This window comes from Monodelphis domestica, chromosome 3 (assembly GCF_027887165.1).
Source record: "Monodelphis domestica isolate mMonDom1 chromosome 3, mMonDom1.pri, whole genome shotgun sequence".
NCBI lineage: Eukaryota > Metazoa > Chordata > Mammalia > Didelphimorphia > Didelphidae > Monodelphis > Monodelphis domestica.
In genome coordinates, this window is record NC_077229.1 from 487,680,178 (window position 1) to 487,705,877 (window position 25,700).

At 37.3% G+C, this 25,700-nt stretch overlaps 1 protein-coding gene across 4 annotated transcripts in view; it reads right to left on the bottom strand.

Annotated features, from left to right (window-relative positions):
- The window catches only part of FAM169A (family with sequence similarity 169 member A), an 86,981-nt gene extending 61,582 nt beyond the window's left edge, over positions 1–25,399 (bottom strand). Inside the window, exon 1 of one of the 4 annotated variants that reach the window (XM_056824757.1) lies at positions 25,269–25,399. Coding sequence is in view for 1 of the 4 variants with exons in the window: in XM_001368326.5 (XP_001368363.3) it covers positions 5,356–5,376 (21 nt within the window). In the remaining 3 variants the exon portion in view is untranslated. Of the gene's footprint in view, positions 1–5,355; positions 5,676–15,619; positions 15,681–25,035; positions 25,170–25,268 lie in introns of those variants that run through there. The other 3 variants (XM_007486533.3, XM_056824756.1, XM_001368326.5) reach the window with 3 other exon arrangements.
- Between the last annotated feature and the right edge of the window lie 301 nt (positions 25,400–25,700).

A 25,700-nucleotide genomic window follows, 5' to 3' on the forward strand; every position in this document is an offset into this window, starting at 1 on the left:
TATAGGATAATAAGGCACCTTTGCTCCAGAGCCACCAATATCAAAAATGCTCCATCCCCCAGACCATAGTTCATATCTAACCAACACTGCTGAGACTAGCCACAAACCCTCCCCTCTCCAAAAGAAACAAACAAAAAAACTAGTCCCACTCCCCCATCTAGTTTCATTTCTGTAATAAGAGGAGAGTTATAAGATTTTGGCCATTTTGATAATTTTTAAAGTAATAAGGAGAGAAGAGGAAGGAAGGATGTGCATTTATATAGCACCTACTATGTGCCAGGCACTGTGTTAAACAATTTACAAATATTATCTCATTTGACCCTCATAACATCCCTGGAAGGTATGTGTTCCTAAGTATCTCTATTTTACAGATGAGAAAACTGAAGCAGGCTGAGGTTAAGTGACTTGCCCAGGGTTGGACAGACAGTATCTAAGATGAGATTAGAACTTAGGTCTTTCTATCTCCAGGCCCACTACTCCATGATGACATTTTATGTAGATAAAATTGTGCTTTTAAGATTTACAAAGCCTTTTCCATACATGATCTCATTTATAGATGAGGCAGCTAGGTAGCACAGTGGATAGAGTGCCAGGAATCAGGAAGATTCCTATTCCTGAGTTCAAATCTGTCTGGCCTCAAGACACTACTAGCTGTGTGACCCTAGACAAGTCACTTCACCCTGTTTCCCTCAGTTTCCTCATCTGTAAAATAAGCTGGAGAAGGAAGTGGCAAACGACTCTAGTATCTTTGCCAAGAAAATCTCAAATGGAATCACAAAGGGTCGAATAAGATAAAAACTGAAACAATATAAATAAGAAAACTGAGGCTAAGATAAAGTGTCACAACTAAGTATCAGAGGTGGGATTCCAATATGGATTCTTCCTGACTCCAAATGTTCTGTGCACTCTTCACTATCTCTAATGCTGACAACCCACACATTATTTAAGTGGCTACTGGGCACAAAGCATGGCACTAGGTACTGAGGATACAAAAAGCCAAATAAAGAAGAAGTCCTGCGTGAAAGCCTATATTTCACTGGGGTGAAGTGATTAACAGAATTTAGTTTGGATTCCCTAAAGATTTCATTCCCAGATATGTGATTCCCTAACAGATTAGCTTCATAACCATGACATTCCACAAGACTGCCATCCCCAAATATGGATGCTCGATCCTTTACTTACTGAATATAAATAAATAAAAATATAAATTTTTAAAAAATGAATAAAAAAATAAATATAAATAAGCAAGACGTACAGAATCAAGCCAATGCTATTGTAGTCACACTGGCATGGGTGCTACAATGAATGCCTTGCAGAAGATAGATATGGTGAATGGTGAGAGAAATCTACTTTCTACCTGGACAGCCCTGGCATTTATCCCTTGTACATGTGCTATTATCGAAATGAAAACAACACCCTTCAACATGAAGACGTCAGCAACTACTGCATGACCTAGATTGCTGCATATTATTTATATAATCACTTGGAAGCTGCTTATAACAGGCTCAGAAAAGCCAAATCAAAACGACTAAACCCAATACTCCATATAACCCCATCCTTTCCTTTCACCCAGGGCTATTCAAAGTTACATAATTAATCTAAAATTGTCTCTTTCTCCTAGCTCCAAGGATACCCAGCCTTTGAAAATATATACAGTGTTTCTGATTCTTCAGTGCTCTCTCGGAGAGAGGCACCTCTCACTCAAAGTCAGGAGGAGGAGTTGTGTGTATTTAGTAACCTTGGGTCCAAGGCCAATTTAAAAAAGAACAATTTAAACAGCAAATGCATTGTTCATAACCATCTTCAGTCACTTAATCCCCAAACTAGCCTAGTCCCTATGTTGGCAAACCTGTGGCACACATGCTAGAGGGGGCTGCTCCCTTTCCCCTTTCCATTGCACCTGAGGACATTTTTCACTTCATCCACCCTTCTGCCCAGCAGCCCAATGGGAGCATTTCCTCCCTTCTCTGTCTGGGGTGAGGGTGCAGTTTGGGCACTGGCCCCTGCCCAACACTTAACTTCTTAGTATCAGTTGTAAGATAATAAAGGGGCACGGCCTAGTGCCCAGATAGTAAGACAGAAGTGTCTAAAAATAAACAAGTAAATAATAAATTTCTTCTACACGAGATAACAGGGATTCATTTTAAAGAAATCAAATTCTTAACTGAAATGCAAAGAAAATCAATGCTTAGCTATTTTAAAGCAAAAGCATCTTGATCTAGCTCAAAATCAAGATGAGAAGAGGAATTTCAGAGTTGAGTATTTTGAACTAGGTTTCACATAATCTATATCAACTCATAAGTACAAGATACCTGTACTCTAAAACTAATTAATCAGATGTCTGCCTATTCACTGCTATCCTGTAGTACATAGTCTCTGCTGCCCACAGCATTCTGCAGGACCATTATTTATCTTTTTTCTCCCATTTCTGCTGTGCTGAGCTCATTAGAGGTTCCCACCAGTTTTCACAGAGATTCTCACTCATCACCATCATGTGAACAAGTGTTTGCAGCTTCCTTTTTCAACTTTTCTAGCCAAGAAAGGGCTTCCCCTTGGACCCCAGGGGAAAGGGGAAAGGGAATGTTACCTCAATCAAGGCTGCTCTAAATAACACCCTGAGCAACTCTTATAGAAACATAAAACCTTGGAAGGAAATAGATCTGCCTCAACTGGACATCTGTGCCTAGGATGTCAAAATGATGGAGGAATAACTTATTTTCAACATTGAATTCATACTTACAGAACTAGATAATACAAAGCAGAGCCCTGCCTAGAAAACCACACAAAGGATTTTTATTCAGCCCAAAATGAAAACATGTTTTTTTAGGGGAAAAAAAGACTTTTTTCAAAGTAGCTAAAACAGTACAAAAGATAGCAATTAAGTCAAGCAAACAATATTTGATATTCATTCAAACTATTATACAAAGTAGCAAAGCTAGGTACATTTTATAAATGGAAGAAGTGACTCAAACTGTCAAAGGACAGATTTAATATTCCAACATGCTAATAAGAAAAAGGCAAATTAAACTGAGGTTCCACCTTGCTGCGTAGAAATTAGAAAACATGGGGAAAAAAGGTAGAACACTCAATGGAGGGGTTATAGGAAGCCAAGTACACTGATACAGTTGGTAGGTCTATGAAATTGTCTTAAGGGGTGTGACAATTTGAAATACAAGAAAAGTGACTCAACTCTTTGTAACTTTTGATCCATCAGATCACGAGAGCAACAAAATAAGAGAAGAAATGCTTTTCCTATCTCTACCACCCTTTGAATCTCTCTGAGACAGAAATTTTTCATCAAAGATAAAGTAGCTTCAGCTGTCTCCCCATCTAGTACTCCAAGAATCTGAAAGATGGTGGAAAAAAAAAAGAAAAACCAGGAAGTCATGTTTGCTGATCATGAGCTCACTCCATACTCCTTCCCCACCTCCCACACTAGGAACTGTGAGAGGCTGCACCAGCAGAACCAAGGACAAGACCCAGGCTTAGGTCAGAAACCACAGTCCCCCATGGAGACAATGACTTCAAAATGTAAAAATTCTGTTGTCTCAAAAGCCAACTTAGCCAGTACACTTCAGGAACAAAAGAAGCCTGCCAGGGGAAGAGCAACCTGGAAACACCAGTGCTACAAAGCTCTATAAGCTGCTGGTTCCAGGCCAGAGAACTGAGGACACAGGTCATCAAAATAGGACACCATGCAATGGGGAGGAGGTGAAAGGGTTGTAATACTCCATGAAGCCTGAAAGAAAAGGTGCAGATAGGGTCAATTCTGACCATCCAAAATTCAAGTGGAGCAAAGACTTAAGTTGGTAACAATTGCCCGGTATGGAAGGAGGCTAAGATACTATGAGATCTAGCCTCCATGGAAAATCACAATTAGAGGGTAGAGTCAAGAAGTAAGAGATAAGGAAAATAAGGGAAAGGTGGATAGAGGGACTGAAAATACCAAAGAATTCTGGAAGAAGAAAACTCAAAGACCTTGATAAAGAGGTAACAATAACAGAAGGAAATATGGTCTCCAGAAGTAGTAAATGAATTCAGGCATTTATGAACACATAATGCAAATGAAAGAAAAACGACCCATACCTGATGAGACAAAGGATCATATGGAATTTCAAGAGAACAGGGAACCACAACATGCTTTTCCTGAGTGGTTTAAAACAGAAATGAGAATTATGAGAGCAGAATTTATATCCTACACAGCAAAAATAAGTAGAATAGAAAAACTTGAATAGGCAACGGCAAGCCTCACCAAAGAAATGAGAGAACAGCAGATTACGCAGAAATACAAATACAATGCGAAAACACAGAAATTAAAAGGGGAAAAAAACATTAACATCAAGAGAAAATATGTTTATTACACAAACAAAACACATGGAATTCAAAGACAGAGTACAGAGATAATCTAAGGATCATAGGTCTCTTAAAAAGACAGACTAGGACAAAAAAAAAATTAAACCATAATAAAGTGACAAAAAGGAATTGCCCAGAATAATCTAAACATAAAAAATGAAATTCATAGGAGGCAGTTAGTTGGCTCAATGGATAGAGCCAGAGACCTAAAAATAGGAAGTCCTGGGTTTGAATTTGAATTTAGACATTTTCTAGCTGTGTGACTCTGGGCAAATCACTTAACACCCACTTACTAAACTTTACCACTCTTCTGCCTTAGAACCAATACCTAGTATTGACTTTAAGATGAAAGATGGGTTTTTAAAAAAAATTCACAGATCTCTCAGGGAAAAAAATGAAAGCCCACAAATTCCAAGGACCACAAAAAGTTCTGTAAGCCATGGAGAAAAGACCCTCAAACACAATGAAATGGATGTTTAAATAATGCAAAACTCTTCTGTACACACCAGAAAAAAAAGAAGTATTATTCTAATTATATGTTTCAAAGAGCAATAAAGTTCAGGGAAAAGTGACCTATCCTGTAAATCTGGGATTAACCACACAGGACAAAAGATGGACATTCAGTAATAAGGATGAGTCTCAAATATTTTTATAAAGAAAATCACAATTGAAGAGATCAGTTGCCTCTTAAAACACTCCAAACAACCAGGATGCAGGAATGAATTATAAATTCAGCAGGCAATGATAGCAACAGTGATAAAAGAGAGAAAGGAAAGACTTTTTACATGAGACAATAGTTAACAATGAAAAGTCATAAAGGTAACATTATGGGATTTTAAAAAGAAGAGTAGGGAGAAGAGAATAGAAGTGATTTATGGGGATCAAATCAAGGACTTACACTGAGGATGGCCTCTGGTCTCAGAAAAAGAGCCTACAGTCAAGTGGTGAGAAATGTTAGTATGTGGGTGGGTTTTGAAAGGGGAAGAAAAAAAAAGACCTTACCTTGGATACAAGGGATTCCATTGATGATATTCTGGGTAAAGAGAGATGAGGACCTTACTGAATGAGGTCTGGGGGATTTGATGCTTGAAAAGTCTACTTGTTAAAAGAAAAACCAAAACCAAAAAAAGGAAAGTCTACTAGTTCTGGGTGGGTGGAAAGTGGGAAGAGTTGGAACTCCTTGTAATACTAACACTTGGAAGAGAGGTAGGGCAAGGACATGAGAGGAAATATCCAAGCAAATACACAGAAATGGAGAAAAGGGAAAAAAGGTCAACAAGAAAGGCTACAGATCATAAGTGGGGTGCATAATCAGGGACATGGTGGGGGAGGGGCCCTATCATGAAACCAGGTATTCTATGACATATGCAATAATTTGCATTGTTGTCCAAGAAAGGAACAATGATGGAAAAGGGAAGTCCTACAAGGTGGTGGCATAAAATATCTAGAGGGAAGAGCCTAGAACCTTGAGAGCTTTAATGGCATAAAGAATATGGAAAGACCAGATCATTTTAGGGGTGATGAATCAGAGAATGAAGGTCTAGTAAGCAGAAAAAAAAAGAAATAATGAAGAGAGACCCTTTTTGGAAAGAAACACAAAAAGTGAAATTTAAAAATACTAGCTGAATGAGAGGATAGGCAGAGGAATTATTAAATGAGAAGAGAAGTTCAGGGGTGAAGTGGAAGAGGGCCACCTTAAAAAAAAAAGATTTAAAAATTTGTGTAATTGAGGAATAAATAATTTTTCAAAAAAAAATGTGTTTACAGCAGAAGAAGGAACATGAAAATGAAAAGCTTCTGCACAAACAACATTAATTCATCCAGGATAAGAAGTGGTCAAATGGGGAAAAAAATCTTTGTATCAAAATTATCTGATAAAGGTTTGGCATCCAAGGTATATAAACATTTAATAAATATATAAGACTGCTAGCCATTGGGTGACTAGGTGGTGCAATGGGTACAGTACCTGCAAATATGGTGGAACAATCCAATGTAATGGATTTTCCTACTAGTAGCAATGCAACAAACCAGGACACTCCTGAAGGATTTATGGGAAAGAATGCTATCTACATTGAGAGAAAGAACTATGGGAATAGAACTGCAAAAGCAAAACATATGACATCACTTATTACATGTATATATGAGTATGTGATTTGGGGTTTATACTTTTAAAAAAATTGCTGTGCAGAAAAAATTAATAATATGGAAATAGGTATCAAATGATATTTGTACAACCCAGGAGAACTGTTTGTTGGCTCTGGGAGGGGGGAGGGGAGGGGAAAAATAAAATGAATTATGTAAACATGGAAAAATATTTTAAAACAAAAAAAATTTTTAAACCCTTACCTTCCATCTTAAGATGTATTGATTCTGAGGCAGAAGAATGGTATGGGATAGGCAATAGGGGGTTAAGTGACTTGCCCAAAATCTCAGCTAGGAAATATCTGAGGTCAAATTTGAACCTAGGACCTCCCATTTCTAGGCCTGATTCTCAATCCAGTGAGCTACCCAGCTGCCCCCATAGAAATATTTTTTTTTAAAGAAGTAATGATGAAAAACAAGTGGTTCAATCAAGGAATGATAGAACATGATGTAATATATAAATGCAATGGGTATTACTCTGCAGGAATTAATGACAAAGAATTCAGAGAAACATGAAAGATGCAGAGTGAAAAAAGTAGAACCAGAAATATACAATGTGATTTTAACAATAAAAATTTAAATATATTGAGTAAAAGGAACCCATATTCCAACAAACTGAAAAAAGAAAAATGGATATACAGAATATTATTGTAAAATAAATACAATAATAAAATCTACTTTTTCTCCGCAAAGAAGCAAAAGTCTATGAGGGTGGAATACATTGCCAGAACCAGGTATGATAAGTCTGTTATTCTGAATGGTTTTCATTACAAAGGAATATTCAATGAGGAGGAAGATGGGGGAATGCCCAGAAACCAGAAATGACAATGACATAAAAACAACGAAACAAAAATAGCAATATTATGTTTAAAGGCGTACTTCATCTTGATTTGAGCCCTTACAATGATAACCTTCTTTCCACTCATATGAGCTCAATAATATAGCTTCTTATCCCCTGGACTGCTGTAGTAAACTCTTAACTAATCTACATACCACCAGTCTCTTATCACTCACTCATCTATTCTTTACACAGTGGTCAAAATAATTTCCTTATAGTACAGGATGGACCATGCTGTGTTTGTGTGTGTGTGTGTGTGTGTGTACTTATATATATATATATATATATGAACTGCCCTATTGGGGAACAGCTAAACAAGTGATGGTATCTGAATAAAATGTAATATAAGAAATAATATGGAAACTAGGAAATCTTCTAAGAACTGATACAGAAATCTGTGAAGAGGGGATTGACTCTCCCCTTGCCTACTTTTAAATTTAATAAACAAAAGCTTGAACACCCCTACTTGGTACTAGGTGGGGGAGTTTCCACAAGCCACTTAGAGAGCTCCACCCTCTCAACTCAATCAGTCAGAAACTTGTGAATCCTTTGATAAGAGTCTACACTCTAATAGGATGAGAGGAGAGACCTACAAACATTGCCCCCCTGGGCAGTGTTAAGCAAATGTAAGGACTGCAGTTGGTCCCCATAAAGTGGAGAAAGGGACAGGAAGTGACACAAAAAACGGCTATAAAAGATAATGAACTTCCTGTGCAAGAGGTCTTCGTCCTGAATTTTTGCGTTGGAGGATCTTCTCCCTCGGGACTTTAAGTCTTCAGCTTCACTTGGACCTGGCTCTTAGACTGCTTCTGTAAGACTACTCCTGGATCTTCTCCCTTTGGATCTTCTCCTGGTGAGTGAACAGCTTCTGGCTTCTGGAGAGATTAGCTCCAGAGGTCTCCCCTTCAAGGAGGAGGTGGCATGGATTGAACCTTTGCTTAATTCAACACAGAGTCCTCTGGCTGATGGGGTTAATGAACCTGGGACAGAGCAATATTTAGGGTGATAAGCTAGACTTCTTACTCTACCCTCTTTCACATTTCTCTACTTTCACTCTCTACCTCTGTAAATAAAACTATTTAAAGTCATTTTGATTTGGGCTGTATTAATTTTAAAAATTGGCAACCACAGAATTATCTTAAAATTCTCATATATTTAGTTCAACCTTTAATTTAATTCCTTACAAATCAAAGCAGACCTTATTTCACTTCATACCCTGCTATGAGAATTAACAATTCTGAGGCTGAGTTCCTAGTAAGAAAATCAATTTATTGATCAGACTTGCAAAAACCAATAAATTAATTGGTCAGGGATCAAAATAAAGATATTCAGCATCTTGAGTTATTAACTACAATTCTAGAGGCTCATTATTCAGCCCTCCTCTAGATAGTGCAAGACATTTCTAATTGGTGAATATCAAATGAGGAGGTGGGCTTAATAATTCACAGTCCCCTCTTAATTCTTTGATGATGAAAAAAATCACATGTCCAATCCTAGGATTTAGATGGAAAAATCAAGTTATGACCAATTAAGAAAGAAACTTTATAATTTTTTTCAATGAGGGAATCCAAGGGTGCTCTCTGGATGTATTTGGCCAAGGCTAGTTTCTGTTTATTAGACAAGATGGAGCTCACAATCTCAATCTTAATAATCTCAATTATAGAAGCTGCTCTAGGCCAGGGAATGTAAGAGCATGTCAGCACAAAGGAATGAAGAAAGAGGATTGAGACACAGACCAAGTCTTATTTAGAATATTATGTAAATTATTTAGGAATAAAAAACGATATATTAGAAATAAATATCATTACAAAAACAGTAAAAATGACAAAACATGAGAATAATCACTGTCAATGCAATTACAGAAAGACCATGGCATAGTTGGTGGAGATGTAACTTAATACAACCATTTGGGGAAGCAGATTAGAGTTATGCAAATCAAGAAACAAAAATTTCCATACCTGCTGATCCCAAGATTCCACTAGTAGGCTTATACCAAGGAGACCATTAATATGAAAACCACCATAAACACCAAAATATTTATTCTAGTACTTTTTATGACAGCAAAAAACTGAAAATAAAGGAAATACCTATTAATACTGGAATGGCCAAACAAATTGTAATATACAATTAATAGAATGTTACTGTGATATGGAAGGAAAATATGATAAATACAGAGATGAATAAAAATTCCTATATTAACAGATGTCAAATGAGTTACATAGACAAGAAAATAATACACACAATGAATAAAAAAAGCAATGTAAATGCAAAGAATCAACAAAATCAAAGGTTAATATTGCAAAATTGCAAAGAACAAGTATGACTCCAAAGACATTTGAGACATCACACATCTACCTCAAGATCCATGGTGTGAAATATTGCAAATGTTTTCAGACTTTTTGGATGTACTGATCAGTTTTGCTATTTTTTCTTTTCTTTGTTATTTCATAAAATGTTATTTGGTATGGTTAAGAGGGAGAGGAAGAGGGATACCAGGGGGAAAATAATTTTTTAAGACATCAGTTAAAAAGCTATTTTATTTTTTTGGAAATTTTATTTAATCAATTTAGAATATTTTTCCTTGGTTACAAAAATCAATGTTCTTTCCCTCCCCTTCCTCCACCCCATCCCATAGCTGACGTGCAATTCCACTGGATTTTACATGTGTCCTTGATCAAAGCCTATTTCCATATTATTGATGTTTGTACTAGGGTGATCATTTAGAGTCTATATTCCCAATCATATCCCCATCAACCCATGTGATCAAGCAGTTGTTTTTCTTCTGTGTTTCTACTCCCACAGTTTTTCCTCTGAATGTGGATAGTGTTCTTTCTCATAAATCCCTCTGAATTGTTCTGGATCATTGCATTGCCACTAATGGAGAAGTCCATTACATTCGATTGTACCACAGTGTATCAGTTTCTGTGTACAATGTTCTCCTGGTTCTGCTCCTTTCACTCTGCATCACTTCCTGGAGGTCATTCCAGTTCACATGAAATTTTTCCAATTCATTATTCCTTTAAGCCCAATAGTATTCCATCACGAACATATACCACAATTTGTTCAGCCATTCCCCAACTGAAAGGCATCCCCTCTTTTCCAATTTTTCCACCACAAAGAGCGCAGCTATGAATATTCTTGTACAAGTCTTTTTCCTTATATTATCTCTTCAGAGTATAAACTCAGCAGAGCTATGGATAGATCAAAGGGCAGACAGTCTTTTATCACCCTTTGGGTATAATTCCAAATTGACCTCCAGAATGGTTGAATAAATTCACAACTCCACCAGCAATGCATTAATGTCCTGACTTTGCCACATCCCCTCTAGCATTCATTACTTTCCTTTTATGTCATGATAGCCAATTTGCTAGGTGTGAGGTGGTATCTCAGAGATGTTTTGATTTGCCTTTCTCAGATTATAAGAGATTTAGAACACTTTTTCATGTGCTTATTAATAGCTTTGATTTCTTAATCTGAAAATTGCCTATTCTTGTCCATTGCCCATTTATCAATTGGAGAATGGCTTGATTTTTTGTACAATTGATTTAGCTCCTTATAAATTTGAGTAATTAGACCTTTTGTCAGAGGGTTTTGTTATGAAGATTTTTTCCCCAGTTTGTTGCTTCCCTTCTAATTTTGTTTGCATTGGTTTTGTTTGTACAAAACCTTTTTAATGTAATCAAAATTATTTATTTTACATTTTGTAATATTTTCTAACTCTTAGTTGGTCTTAAAATTTTTCCTTTCCCAAAGATCTGACAAGTATACTATTCTGTGTTCACCAAATTTACTTAGTTTCCTTCTTTATATTCAAGTCATTCACCCATTCTGAGTTTATCTTGGTGTAGGGTGAAAAAGTTATTTTAAAATTTAAAAATCTCCCAACTGATAAATGGTCAAAAGATGAAATGACATTTTTTGGCTAAAGAAATCAAAGCTTTAGAACAATACAAAAAAGGCTTTAATTCATTATTGATTAGAGCAATACAAATCAAAACTCTGAGATATGTCTCACACACTTATTAGATTGGCTAAAATAATAACAGGGCAAAATAACAAACATTGGAGGGGATGTGGAAAAATGGGGACACTAAATAACACTGCTGGAAGAACTGTGAACTGCTCCAACCATTCTGAAGAGCAATCTGGAATTATTATCAAAGAATTCTAAAGCAATGTACCTTTTGACCCAGAAATACCACTATAAGCGTAATACCATTATTAGGTTTATTTCCTAAGGTGATTAAGGTAAATGGAAAAGAAAACTATTTTTTCTAAAATATTTATAGCAACTCTCTTTGTGGTGGCAAAGAAATGGAAACTAAAGGGATGCCTATCAATTAGGGAATCGATGAACAAGTTGTGGCATATGATTGTGATGGAATACCACTGTGCCATAAGAAATGACAAGTTAATTTTAGAAAGACCCATGGAAGGCATTATGAGGAGTGAAAGGGTCAACATTAGATTATGATCAACTGTGAAGGTTTCAACCATTATCAGCAAGTCTCCATGATAATCACAAGGAACTTGTGATGAAAATGTTATCCACTGCTAAAGAACTATTGGAGTCCGAGTACAGATCAAAGTAGGCCATCTTCCATTATGTTTCCTTCATGAGATTTCTGTTGTATCTGTGATATGTGACTGCTATCATATTATGAACAATATGGAAATATGTATTACAAGAAAGTACAAATACAACTTATATCAGACTATTCACTCTCTCTGGTAGGGAGGGTGATGAAGGAGTAAACTTGAATTCTAAAATGTTGAAAAACAATCCAATTCTCAAAAATTGCTTCTACGTGTAATTGAAAAAAGTATTTTTTAAAGAGTGAAAAAAGCAGAATGAAGAGAAAATTATATTCAGCAATAAGTTATTTTAGAAATAAATCCTGAGAAGACTTATATGAATTGATGCAAAGTGAGTAGAACTAAGAACTAAGAAAACTATACCCAATGACAACAATATTTTAACTATCAACTATGAAGGACTTTAACATCTCTGATCAAGACAATTCCAAAGGACTCATGATAAAAAATGTTGTCCACCTCCAGAGAGAGAACTGATAAACAGTATAGACTGAAATATCCTTTTTTTGTACTTTCTTAATTTTTCTTGCTTTTTGGGTGGTTTTTACAAACATGGCTAATATGGAGATATTTTTGTATGACACTTTACATGCAAAAGTGAAATCATATTACTTGACTTCTTATACTGGATGATGGAAGAATAGGAAGGAGGGAGAGAATTTATAACTCAGAATTTTTTAAAATGAATGTATAAAAATGTTAATGAAATTGGAAAGTACCAAAATAAGAATATAATTTTAAAACAAAATAAAGTATGGGTTGAAAGGAGAGTGAAGCGAACTAGGAAAATTTCTATAATAACACTGCAAAGAAAAAATAACTTTTAAAGACTCTAGATAAATCAAGAGTACAGAAAACTCAAGATCAAACATGCTGCTCCACTGTCAAAGAGGTAAAGAGACTTAAAAATGCAGACATTGTCAAGACCAATGTAGGAATTTGTTTTGCTAGACTATTCATGAGTTGTTTTTTTTGGGTTCTTGCATTTTTTGCAGGGGAAGGGTAGTCAGATGGACAGATTATGTTAAAACTACCAAAACTATTTTTTAAAGGGCAAAGACTAAAGAAAGGTGGCCAAAATTAAGACATTTAAAAAAAGGTGGAGGGAAGCAGGAATGTTATGTATGGGAAACACCAAGTAGACCAGTTTGGTGAAGCTATAGGGAGCTCTAGGGGGAATAATGTGAAATTAATCTGTAAAGACAGGTTGGAACCAGATTATGAAGTCTGAACCACAGGATTTAACACTCAATTATAATATCATCTTTGATTCCATAATTCAGAGGGACAGACCTATACCTGGACTTGATTTTCAAGGCCATTTAATCCAAGATCAGAGGTGGGATTTGAACCCAGGCACTCTGAACGAACCCAGTGTTTTTGGTACCATACTGCAGTACTTCCTATCTGCATCCAAGCTACCTGAAGACTGTATTATCGTGGTAAGAAAAATAGTTATTAAAGAAGTTGAGTTCAAATCCCATCTTTGCCTTTGTCATCTGTATGACCAGTGACAAATCACTTCAAACTCTCAATTATTTAAATATGTCTGTGTTTATCTCTATGCCTCTATGTCCTCCTTCAGGTTCACCATTTGTAAAATGAAGAGTTGGACTAAATGAGCTCTGAGGGTTTTTCCTTTTTTTATTTTAATTTTATTTAATTAATTTAGAACATTTTTCTCTGGTTACAAGATTCAGATTTTTTTACTCCCGTCACCCCACCTCCCTCCTGTAGCTAACACACAATTCTACTGGGTTTTACATGTGTCATTGAACAAGACCTATTTCCATATTATTAATATTTGCACTAGGGTGATCTTTTAGAGTCTACATCTCCAATCATATCCCCATAAAATCATTTGATCAAGCAGTTGTTTTTCTTCTGTGTTTCTTCCTCTGAATATGGATAGCATTCTTTCTCCTAAGTCCCTCAGAATTCTCCTGGATCATTGCATTGTTGCTAGTAGAGAAGTCCATTACATTCGATTGTACCACAGTGTATCGGTCTCTGTGTACAATGTTCTCCTGGTTCTGCTCCTTTCACTCCTCATTAACTCCTGGAGGTTGTTCCAGTTTGCATGGAATTCCTCCAGTTATTATTCCTTCCAGCACAATAGTATTCCATCACCAACATATACCACAATTTGTTCAGCCATTCCCCAATTGAAGGGCATCCCCTCATTTTCCAATTTTTTGCCACCACAAAGAGCACAGATATGAATATTTTTGTACATATCTTTCCCCCTATTATCTCTTTGGGGCATAAACCCAGCAGTGCTATGGTTGGATCAAAGGGCAGTCTTTTAGTGCCCTTTGGGCATAGTTCCAAATTCCATGGCTTAGCAATTTAAGAAAAAAGTTATTTTTTTTTAAAGGAGGAGGAAAGAGGAAAGGGCAATATAAAATCATTGACAAGTGTCTAAACTCTTTATAATTATGCTAATTACCCAAATATAAAAAAAGCTATCATCCGAAGTTAGCAATGTCTTCTTAAAACCGAAATATAGATCACTTTAAATAAATTCTCAATTCTCAGCTGAAAGAGAACAGTTATGTCAATTTATGCATTTTTCATAATTTTTAACTAGTGTTTCTATCTTGAATTTAATATCCAAAAATATTCATAATTTCTGCAAAAATTGAGTATCAAATGGTACTCAAAATTGTTATTTCTAAAACAATGAATTGAAAACTTATGGTTACATAATCTGAGGGCCTTTTTTCAATATAATATTTTTCACTATCTTCTAAATAGCCATCATTATTCTACTATGTCAAAAAAACTCAAGGGAAGCAAAACAAACCTGACCAAATTCTGTCAACTTGCCAGCTAAGACAGTTGTACAATAAAACACTGACTTTTTCTTTAGGAATTTTGCTATGGGAGAACTATTTGCATTAAAATATCCAAAAATAAACTTCACCAGGTGTTTCATTTTAATGGAATAATTCTAGAAGCTCATCAGCCTAGCTTTTGGAAAATTGACAAAAATAAATATGCCAATACTGTATGCCTGTAGACCGTGTGCCCAGGGTCTCTTTAGGGGGCCCACAAGAAAAAAAAATACTTTTTTCTTCCTGCTAAGGTTTTTCATTTGTAATGAGATAAATATTGATAAGATTGAATTCATACCAACAAAAACTCTTTGGAGGAGGATTCAATAATTTTTAAGATTACAAAGGACTCTGAGGCCAAAAGTTTTTAATACTGCAACTGTATCAATAAGACTACTCACCTCTAATTTTGAGAACTGCAAAAAGAAAAAGGAAAAAAATAGCTAGTTTTTATATAAAATGTTTAAAACTTACAAAATGCTTTATTTATTCCCCACCACAATCTGTGAGGCAAGGTGCTACTAGAGGCAGGTAGCTAGGAGCTAGGTTACTTAGTGGTCTGAGAGCTAGGCCTAGAGAAGTAATCCTGGGTTTAAATCTGACCCCAGACACTTCCTAGCTGTGTGATCCTGTATAAGTCACTTAACTCCCACCATTGCCTAGTCCTTGATGCTCTTCTGCCTTGGAACCAATACATCATCCTGATTCTAAGGCAGAAGGTAGGGGGAAAAAAAGATAAAGTGAAATTATTATCCCCATTTTACAGATGAGAACAGTAATTAAGTGTTAATTTAATTTAATTAATTAAAAAGTTAAGTTAATTAAGTAATTAAGCCCAAGGTTAGACAGTTACCTCTGACTCAGGATTTGAACTCCAGACTTCTTGACTCCAGGTCTGGCAGTCTATCCACAGCACCTAGATCATAATTGAGGTAAGTCCTACTTATTTCCCAAACTTGGAAGAGAAGAGTTTAAGAATTAACAGAAAATACTTCTTAAAGATGAGATTCAGTACCCTCTCATATAGTCAACTTCCAATTATCCATCAAAATCCAAATGTCTTCACTATCCAAGAATACTGGACTTGTGATTGTTTCCTATTGGCCATAACATTTCTTCCCACATTCATAGAGGCAACAATGAGAATATTACATGAGAAAATATGACCACATCTAGGATTAGATACTAAAACTCATCAATTTCAGCTCTGTATTATAAACAGTATAGAAGAGCTATCTTTATCTCTGCAAGATAAGAGCTGGACACTGAATGAAATCTTTGAAGCTTGACATTGAGCACTACACTCTAATTTTATAGAAAACTGAGTCCCAGAGCTAAGGGATTTGCTCAATCTGAATCTAGGGTCTCTCTGACTCCAAAACTACTAATCTTCCACTGAGCTACAACTGAGAGTAGGTTCTAAAAACACAAAAGTTCCTTCCCCTTTTTCCTACAGAGAATCATAGAACAAATCAGGTCTGGTCCCTTCTAACCAAATCATTTTATGATTTTAAGCAAGTGACCTTAACCACTACTTTGTTCAATTTTTCATTCAGTGTAAGAATCCCTTCCACCAGTTAATTCCTGAGGGTCCTCTAGTAGAAACATCTCCAGTGACAGCTGACTCAAGGATTTTGCATTAGACCTATAAATGAAATATTTTTACAACATTTAGGCAAATGGTAAAATCTTGTATCTGAAGTATTTATAGAGCTCATAAAAAAGGCTGGTGGCTAATAGATAACAAAACATATTAGATAACATAAGTGGATCAGTTGGAGGGACTTGGGAGTAAGGAAGACCAGAGTTCAAATCTGAGTAAGTCATTTACCTCAATTTCCCCACTTGTAACACGGAGATAAGAAAATAGCTACTTTACACAGTTTTGGGACTTATTGAGCATTTTACAAATGTTAGCTCTTATTAAAATTCTTTTCTCTGTATAATGTAGTAAAAAAGGAGAAGGTCTGTATTCAAACACCTGCTCCAAATACTTACTAGCTGAATGACCTTGGAAAATTATTCAACCTTACATAGCCTTTTTTTCTCATCTATAAAATGAGGGGGTGGGATATCTCCTATTTTCTGTCCTTTTGAACAGGTTGCTCTCCTTGCCTGGAATGTTCTACTCTTTGCTTCCCTGGCTTCCTTCCAGATACTTCACTCAAATTACATTCTTCTACGGAAAGCCTTCCCAATCCTTCCAGGTACTAGTTAGTGCCCTCACCTCTGAGATTACTTTCCATTCTACTCCTTAGAGTATCCATCTACTCATATTGAATCTTCATTAGGAAGTTAACTCTTAGAGGTGAAGAATAATGTCTTTTACTTTTCTTGTATACCCACTTCTTGACATATAATAGATACTTAATAAATATATGTTGAGTGGCTAACCAAAAGTCTCCAAGTCTCTTCCAGCTCTAAATTCACATATCTCATAGAGATAATTTACCTAACTCTCATAGGAGTTCTAGAAGTATTCCAAATGATGTTCAATCTCTAAGACAACTGAAGGAAAACATTTCCAGATCCTACAGGCAAAACAGTAACACAGATTTAATTATGTTAGCCATCACATGGCAACTGATGAAATGGTATGGTTGACAAAACATGGAATTTAGTGGGAACAAAAAGCTTACAGATGCAGGAGGCCCACCCAGGGCCAGTCTTTGTCGAGGGAATACCTGGGAGGCCAGGGCAGTTCTAAGGCTGCCCTTGTTACTGTTTAAGAATATGAGATAACATATATATAGTGCTGTACAAATTTTAAAGCATTATATAAATGCTCATTATCAGAGTAATTATTGATTAAAGGCAGGCTTCTGCGAATTGTTTTTTCTATCCTTTTTCTTTCTTTTAATAATGTTATGTGGGTTGGTTCTCAGGGAGGGGCTGAAATACAGGTGATGTAAAAACAAAAAATATCAATAAAAATTTATTTTAAAAAATAAGCCCCTTTTCCAAAATATATTAAAATATTTTTTATATTTTATATTATTATTATATTATATATTATATATATTATATATATTTATATTTTATATTATATATAAAAATAAAAAATTTTTCACTCAATTATGCTAAGATTTAGGAATCTAAAGATAAAAACTGTGTGGGTCTCTACCCTCAAAGGTGCAGTAATGGATAGTTCTGGGTTGAAAGTCTGGAAATCAAAAGTCCAAATCTAACCACAGACACCTTACTAATTCTGTGATTCTGTGTGACCCTTAACCTTTGTCTGACTCTGTTGCCTAATATGTAAAAAGGGGATGAAAAAGCACCTCCCTTCCTGGCTAATGTAAAGCTAAAATGTGACAATACCTGTAAAGCAATTTATAAACCTTAAAGTGCCATACAAATGCCAGCTCTTATTATTATGATCATAATCATTGTTATTATTATTCTACTGTAAGAATATGATGTATATAAACCATCGTCCTGAATAACAGACCTGTTTCCACTTCCTTCCAACCAAGACATTGCCTTACTCACCACCCTCTCCCATACTATATATTGGACCTCCTCTTATGACTTCAACACAACTACATTAGGCACAAGGCTTAACTTGTTTCTACTGCCAGACCCTCCCTCTGCTGCTCTATTCAATAACCTTTCCTCTTCCAAGGTTCACACCATTTAAGTATATACCACCCTATGCAGATTCTGGTAGCCTGATCAGCCCTCAGGTCATTCTCCTCCCTTTGTCAAGGAGTTCAGTATTAAGCTCAGTTTTCCTTCTCACTACTCCTGCTTGGGTCTATAATATCTATAATATATGTATCAACTTCTACATACTATGGTTCCCAGTTCAATCAACTTTCTCAGCTCCACTGACTTCTACCTTCATTCTATCTCAGTCACACACTGGGACTTTTGTTGTTTTTTGTTGATGCTTAGTATCAACCACAAATATCCCAATTCTAAAATCCAGAATACTGAAAATCCTTTGACTATCACCTCTCATCTTTCTGTCCTATTCTGTGCCTTACCTATTATTCTTAGTCCTCAACAAAACCTCTGGTCATTCTATCCCTCTTCATCTCTTCATTCTAGCTTCCTTTCCTCTCTTAGGAATCCAATCTTAGAACTGAGAGAGCCAAGATGGTGGAGTATAATAGAGTGAGAAACTCACTGGAACTTTACCAAATTCCCCTCCAAACAACTTTAAAATAAAATAAAATCCTGGAATGGCAGAATCAACAAAAGGTCAGGGTGAAACAAATGAGACAACTAAGGAGGTTAACAGGAAAGGTCTGTCATACTGAGGTGACAAGAAAGGGGCGGAGGGGTAGAACACAGAGGGCTGCTGCAAAGTCAGCAGCAGGCTTTGGAGGTGGCATAGCAGCAGCAGCAGTAGCTTTCACCCCACAGAGGATAAGGGAGGATCAGACAACTGATCAGAAAAGAGACTGCAGAATGTCCTTTCCTGGCACTGGGTTTGGGATCCTGTTGCATTGCCCATATGCTGTTCTGGGTCTGTCACAGGGTGAAAATGTGGACAAAGAGGTGGTCCTTCTCTTTGCCCTGACCAATATATCTACTTGTGTCTTTGATTCTATCACTTCCTGCCTTATCCCCTCAATCATTTGGGCTTGCAACTGCAAAGAAAGAATGGCCCTGGTCACACTTCCAATGCAGAAAGGAGCACTAGTGCTTGTAGTCAGATGGGAGCTGGAATCACAGGTACACTCGCACTTGTGGTTATGGGGCACAGGGTCCCCTTCCTGAGTAAAGACCAGAACCTGATCATAAAAACTTACTATACTGACAGGAAAGATAGAAGAGAACAACATCAAAACAGCTACAAGCAAAGTCTAAAAGAAAAAGTTGTGAATTGCACACTAGCCTAAGAAAAATTACTGGAAGAGCCCAGAAAAGATTTAAAAAATTAAATTAATAGAGAAAATAAGAAAAGAAATGAGAATAATGCAGGAAAATTAAGAAAAGTGAATTAACAGTTTGGTAAAGGAGCCAAAACTACTTTAGAAAATGGTTTCTTAAAAAATTAGAATTGGGCAAGTAGAAGCTAATGACTGCATGAGGCATCAATAAACAAGAAACCAAAATTAAGAGAATGAAAATAGTAGAAGAAAATGTGAAATATTTCATTGGGAGAAAAAAAATGACCTGGAAAATGGATCGAGGAGTGATTAATTTAAGAATTATTAAACTATCTGAAAGCCATGATAAAAAAAAAAAAGCTTAGACATCATATTTCAGGGGTAAAATTGAAATTGAAAGAATTGGTTGATCACCTCCTGAAGATATCCCAAAATGAAAATGCTCTACATGATTATAGCCACATTCCAGAGCTCCCAGGTCAAGGAGAAAAATATTGGAAACAATCAGAAAGAAACAATTTAAATATCATAAAGCCACAATCACAATCACACAAGATTTAGCAGCTTCCATGTTAAAGGCTTGGAATATGATATTCCAGAAGGCAAATAAACTAGGATTATAAACAAGGATAACCTACCCAGCAAAACTGTATATAGTATATAGTCTTTGGGAGGAGGAGAGGGAATAGATATTTCATGAAAAAGGAGACTTTCAAGTATTCTTGATGAAAATATAAAGTAGAATAGAAAAAATGACTTTCAAACACAAGACTCAAGAGAAGCATAAAAAAGTAAACCAGAAAGAGGATTCAATAATAATAATAAGGGATTCAATATGGTTAAACTATTTATATTCCTATGTGGGAAAATACTACTCGTAACTCCTAAGAACTATCATTATTAGGGCAGTTAGGAAGAGTATACATAGACAGAGAACATGGGTGTGAGTTCATTACAATGGGATGATTTCAAGAAATCAACTTCATGTTGTCTCATACTCCTGAATCTCTTGCCCTCTTGTCCTATCAACATCATCTCTTCTGTTTCCATACACCAATCCCATCAGGTGACTTCCCTTATTCCTACCTGAGTTGCCAATCACTTCGGAAGTAGCAAAATGTGCTGGCTACATCATCTTATTTCCACTGGGTATACACCTCTATACAGCAATTCTTTTGACTTTTCTACTCTCCACAGATGTTCACAAACTTCCCTCCTCAAACCACTTACCTACAAATCATTACCTCCTTTCTTCCCCAGAACACAGAAAATCACCTCGTATTTACAGATGAAAATTAAGGGTATCCACAGCTAGTTTCCTCTTCTCCCTGAATCTACATTTCAAATTCCTTCAATATCATCCCCTTTTTTCCTGCTCCTTTGTTCCAGCTTCTGACAAAGAGGTAGTCCTTCTCTTTGCCCTGGCCAATATATTTACTTGTGTCTTTGATTCTATCACTTCCTGCCTTATCCCCTCAATCATTCTCTCTAATCTTCATTCTCTTTTCATTCAGTCTTTCCTTACTCTCTACACACATGCCCAGATCTCCCCCATTAAAATGTCTTTTGCTTGACCCTCATATTCCCTCCTTGTATCCTGCCAATCTCCCCTCCCTTCCATAGCTAAGATCCACTAGAAAAACTGGTCTACACATATTGGTTCTACTTCATCACACAATCCACACTTCTCAACCACTAACAATCTGATTTTGAATGTCAATTGCTCTACTCTAAACCAATGATTCCCCCCCACTCCAATACTTAACCTCCTTAGTCTCTTGGCACTGCCTGGCACTGTTGGATCACTCTTTTCCTCCTGGATACTCTTAGTTCCTTGAGTTTCAGTGGCATTGGGCTCTCTGATTACATAGGATGCCAGGCACTGTGCTAAGGATTTTACAAATATTATTTCATTTGATCCTCACAACAATCCTGGGATGTAGGTCATATTATCCTCATTTGAGGAAACTGAAGCAAATGAAGGTTAAGTGTCTTGCAAGTTGCAAGTCTTGAGGCTGAATTTGAACTCAAGTCCTCTATGCAAAAAATTCTTAAATCTACATATCTTTCATCTCCCTAAAATTCAAGTCTCATATCAATAGACTTTCTGAAAATCTCCACTTGGATATCCCACTGACATCTCAACTTTTAAAAAAAAAAGTTCTCCCCTAAAACCTAGCCTTCCTCCTAACTTTGCTATTTCTTTCAAGAATACCAATATCCTTCCAGGACCTCCTCTACTAGAGAAAGATTTAGAGACATCCTCGACTCTTTCCTCTCACCCCTCACATTCAATCAGTTGCCAAGTATTGGTTCTATTCACCCTCTTCTCTCCTTGATTCCTCCTTAGTTAAGATCCTCATCATTTCTTCTCTAAATTAGAACTATTTCAATAGCCTCCTAATTGATTTGCTTTCAGTCTTTTCTCCATAATCAATTCTCCACATAGCTGCCTAATTGATACTTAAAACACAAATCTGACTATGGTACTTCCATGCTTAAGAACTCCAGTATCTCCTTATTACCTTCCCAACAAAGTTCTGCATCTAGCATTTGAAGCTTCTCAGTCTGGCTCCAACTTATCTTTCTAGACTAAGTCTACATTACTCTCAGTTCCCATATGCAACAGATCTAGCCAAACTGTTTTAATGGATGTTCCACTGCCTTTGCACAGGCTTTCAACAGGCTTTTTCAATTCATGGAATGCTCCTTCAAGGGTCAGCTCAAGCACCTCAGAGGAAATCAATCCTGATTCACCATGTTAAAGACACCCTCCTCCCATTACTTTATCTCAGCTCTGTACAAATTGAGTTTTCTCTCAGTAAAATGTAATTTTTTTGATATGAGGGCTATTTCATTTCTTCTTTATTCCTAACATAATGTCTAGCAAATAGGCATCTTGTAAATATATTGAAAATGTACCCAGACTGATTTCAACAAGCAACAAGTTTTAAAAACAACTACAATGCACAAGATAGTAAGTAGGTCAGAGATTGTTTTGCCCTCAATTAGTTTATAATCTATGGATGTATACCACATGAGGAAAATACAAAATAATTTGAAAAAATCATTAACAAGTTAAAAACTCAAGGAGGAGGCAGTAAGAGATAACCTAAAGGAAATCTGAGAACAGTGGAGGGAGTACAGTGCAGGCAAGAGATAAATCCATTGGGGTAGGAGATGGAAAGTTATTAGTCCAATCTGGCTATAACGTACTGAATATGAAAGTAGACTGAAAAATTTGGCTTGAAAAGGAGGCTGAAACCATTTTTTAGAAGGCTTTAACCTAGATAGGGAGCCATTGAAGGTTTATGATTAGTTGAGTGAAATGGTCAGAGACCTGTAACTTGGGGAGCCTGGCATCTTCATGGAAGAAAAATGAGAAATTAAAAGCAGGTGACAAAACAGGACATTATTCCAATAATGCATACTAGAGGAGAGATGAGGGCCTGATCTAATGTGGTACTAGACTAGAGATGTTTAAGACTTAATGCTAATCAACAAGATTTAGCAAGGGGAGGGAAGGAAGGGATGAAGTAGAAGTCAAGGATGACTGACTGCTTTTATGATCAGAGTTGATAGTGATCTCATGAGGAAATAAGAGAATTTGGAAGAGAAGAGAGGCAGGTTTGGGCAAAAGGTAATCAGTTTGACTTTTTTAGGCAATATTTAGTATAATTTAATATATTTTTACTTCAAGTTTATATTGTCTATTCAGGTTTGGAAGGTTCTTTTATAAGAACCTGAATAAATAAAACCTTTTAGGAACCCATAACCCATAAGCTTGTTAGAACTGTCCCTTGAAAAGGTCGGTGTGGCCACTCATACCTTATTTCTGCCTGGGCTGCTTATAAGATGGCAGCTTTTAATAATACAGCTACAAATTTTCATCAGAAAATTGTAACATGTTAACTGTATTTAGAAGTCATCACAATGGAATTTTCCCCAACTCCTCTCACTTCTCCCAACCACTAAATGCAAACCAAAACATATCTCAGTAGGTTCTGCCCTAATAGTAAAGAATCTTCCTCATGTAAATATTTTGTAGAAGAAAACCAAGATATCATATCACTAACAAAAGTCAACTGTGAATCTTTAACATGCAGAAAAACAAAAGCTAACAGTGACTGGAGCTGACCCATTTTGGTGAATCTTCCATAAAACAAGTCTCACAAAATGTAGGCATTATGCAACAGCCAGTAGTTAACATTCTAGAATTTAAATTCTGCACACAATAATTTCAAGATTAAACCAGTTTACCAAACCGATATAATCCAAATTATGGTTCAATAAAACAATTTATATCTGTGATGGCCTAATAAATGTATAAGCTGGGCATAAAAAGAATAATCCATCTAAATATGAATTGCAACATTTTCTCAAACCAGGCAAATGATACGTGGTATGTTAACGTTCTAAGACACACATATACATTTTTCCTTGTAATGGTCCCTAAATTTGGACTAATTTTAATTCTAACCCTTCTCTTGACTCCAAACCTCCAAACCCCACCAAGCCATATATGCATTCATTTCATTCCATTTATAAGACTAAAGGCTGGGGGAAGGGGCTGTGAGGAGGGGGCGGTACACTGGGAGAAGGTGGGAAGGAAGAGAAGGGATGGAATAGAAGAAAAGACTATTTACACATCCGTTTCCTGTATTCTGACTGCTTTAGCAGAACTGAGGAGGGACTACTTTTTTCATCCATAAAGCCATCTATCGAGAGTTCAAGGCTCCATATACTGCTCTCCTGAGGGGTAGGAGGTTCCTGATAAATCATCCTACAAGATAGTAAAGAAGCAGCCAGCCAGTCAGTCAACAAACACAAATGAAACGTTTACTACGTGCCAGGCGCTGTGCTCATTGCTGGGGATACAAAAAAAGGATAAACAAAAATAAAAATAAGCACCTTTTTGTCAAAAAGCCACAACCCACGGGGATTAAAAAAAAAAAACCAGTGCTTTGGATCCCAAGTTCCCTTTCATTGATATAAAGGTTCTTGCTCCCTTTTCCGAAGTCTAATGAAGGGAATGGACTCTTTCTCAAAATGTTTTTAAATACATAAAAAAAAATGCATGGAATTAAAAGGGAAGCTAATTATGCATATATATATATAATTTAAAACAAGTTTACAAACCCCAAACAACCTCAGGATGACTCGTCAAGAGCATTTAAAGGTGATTGATGAGGTGGGAGCCTTAGAGACCACCTGGCTAGTCCTATATCCGCAAAGGATTGAGAGCCCAAGGACACAGTACGTATACCCCTCACTAAACCCGGGGCTGAGGGGGAGGAGGAGTATAGGAGTGGGAGGGGTGTGATGAAAAGGATGAGGAAGAGAGAAGAGATGCCCGAGAAGGGTAACCAGCTGCAGAGACCCTGCTAGAGGTTAGAGGAGTGGGATGGAGAAGGAGAAATTTCCTCACACAAAATGGTGGAGCCTCCACGAAGCTAGGCGCACCTGGGGCCGGACGCCCTGCTGCCCCTCACCTCCCACGCCGGGCCGTCTCCCGGAGCTTGGCCTAGACCGTCCGCCCGCCGCGTCGCGCCCAGGGGGTGGAGAGCTTTCTGGGGGCAAGCGTGCTAAGGCTAAAGCCAAAGGGGGGGGGCGGGGTGGCCTCGGGCCCCGGGGAGGAAATCACCCCCCAGCCTCACTCACCTCGGCTGGGCGCGCCCTCTGGACGTACAGGAGAGGAGCCGGGAAGGAGGCGGAGCCTCGGGGAATGAATGGAGCCCGAGGCGGCTGCGCTGCGGCTAGGACTGCGGGCTGGTGTGCCCAGGACAGCGGGGATCGCTCCTCTCCTGGCCGTTCCCTTCCTTCTCCTCCGCCACGGGTGCGGCGGCGGCGGCGGCGGCGGCAGCGGCAGGGACGACGAGGTTCCGCGGCTTCAGGGCACCCGGGGCTCCGGACTGCGCCAGCCCCTGTTCAGTTCCCTAGCTGCGCCCACGACCGCGCCCGCCCCCCTCTCCTCTGCTGGCTCAGTTCCACGGTCTGTTGGAGTCTGTCTATCACTCAGGCCGTCCGTCCGTCCGTCTGTCAGGCAGCCTATGCCCACCGCGCGCCCCCTCCGCCAGCCGCTGACGCATACTC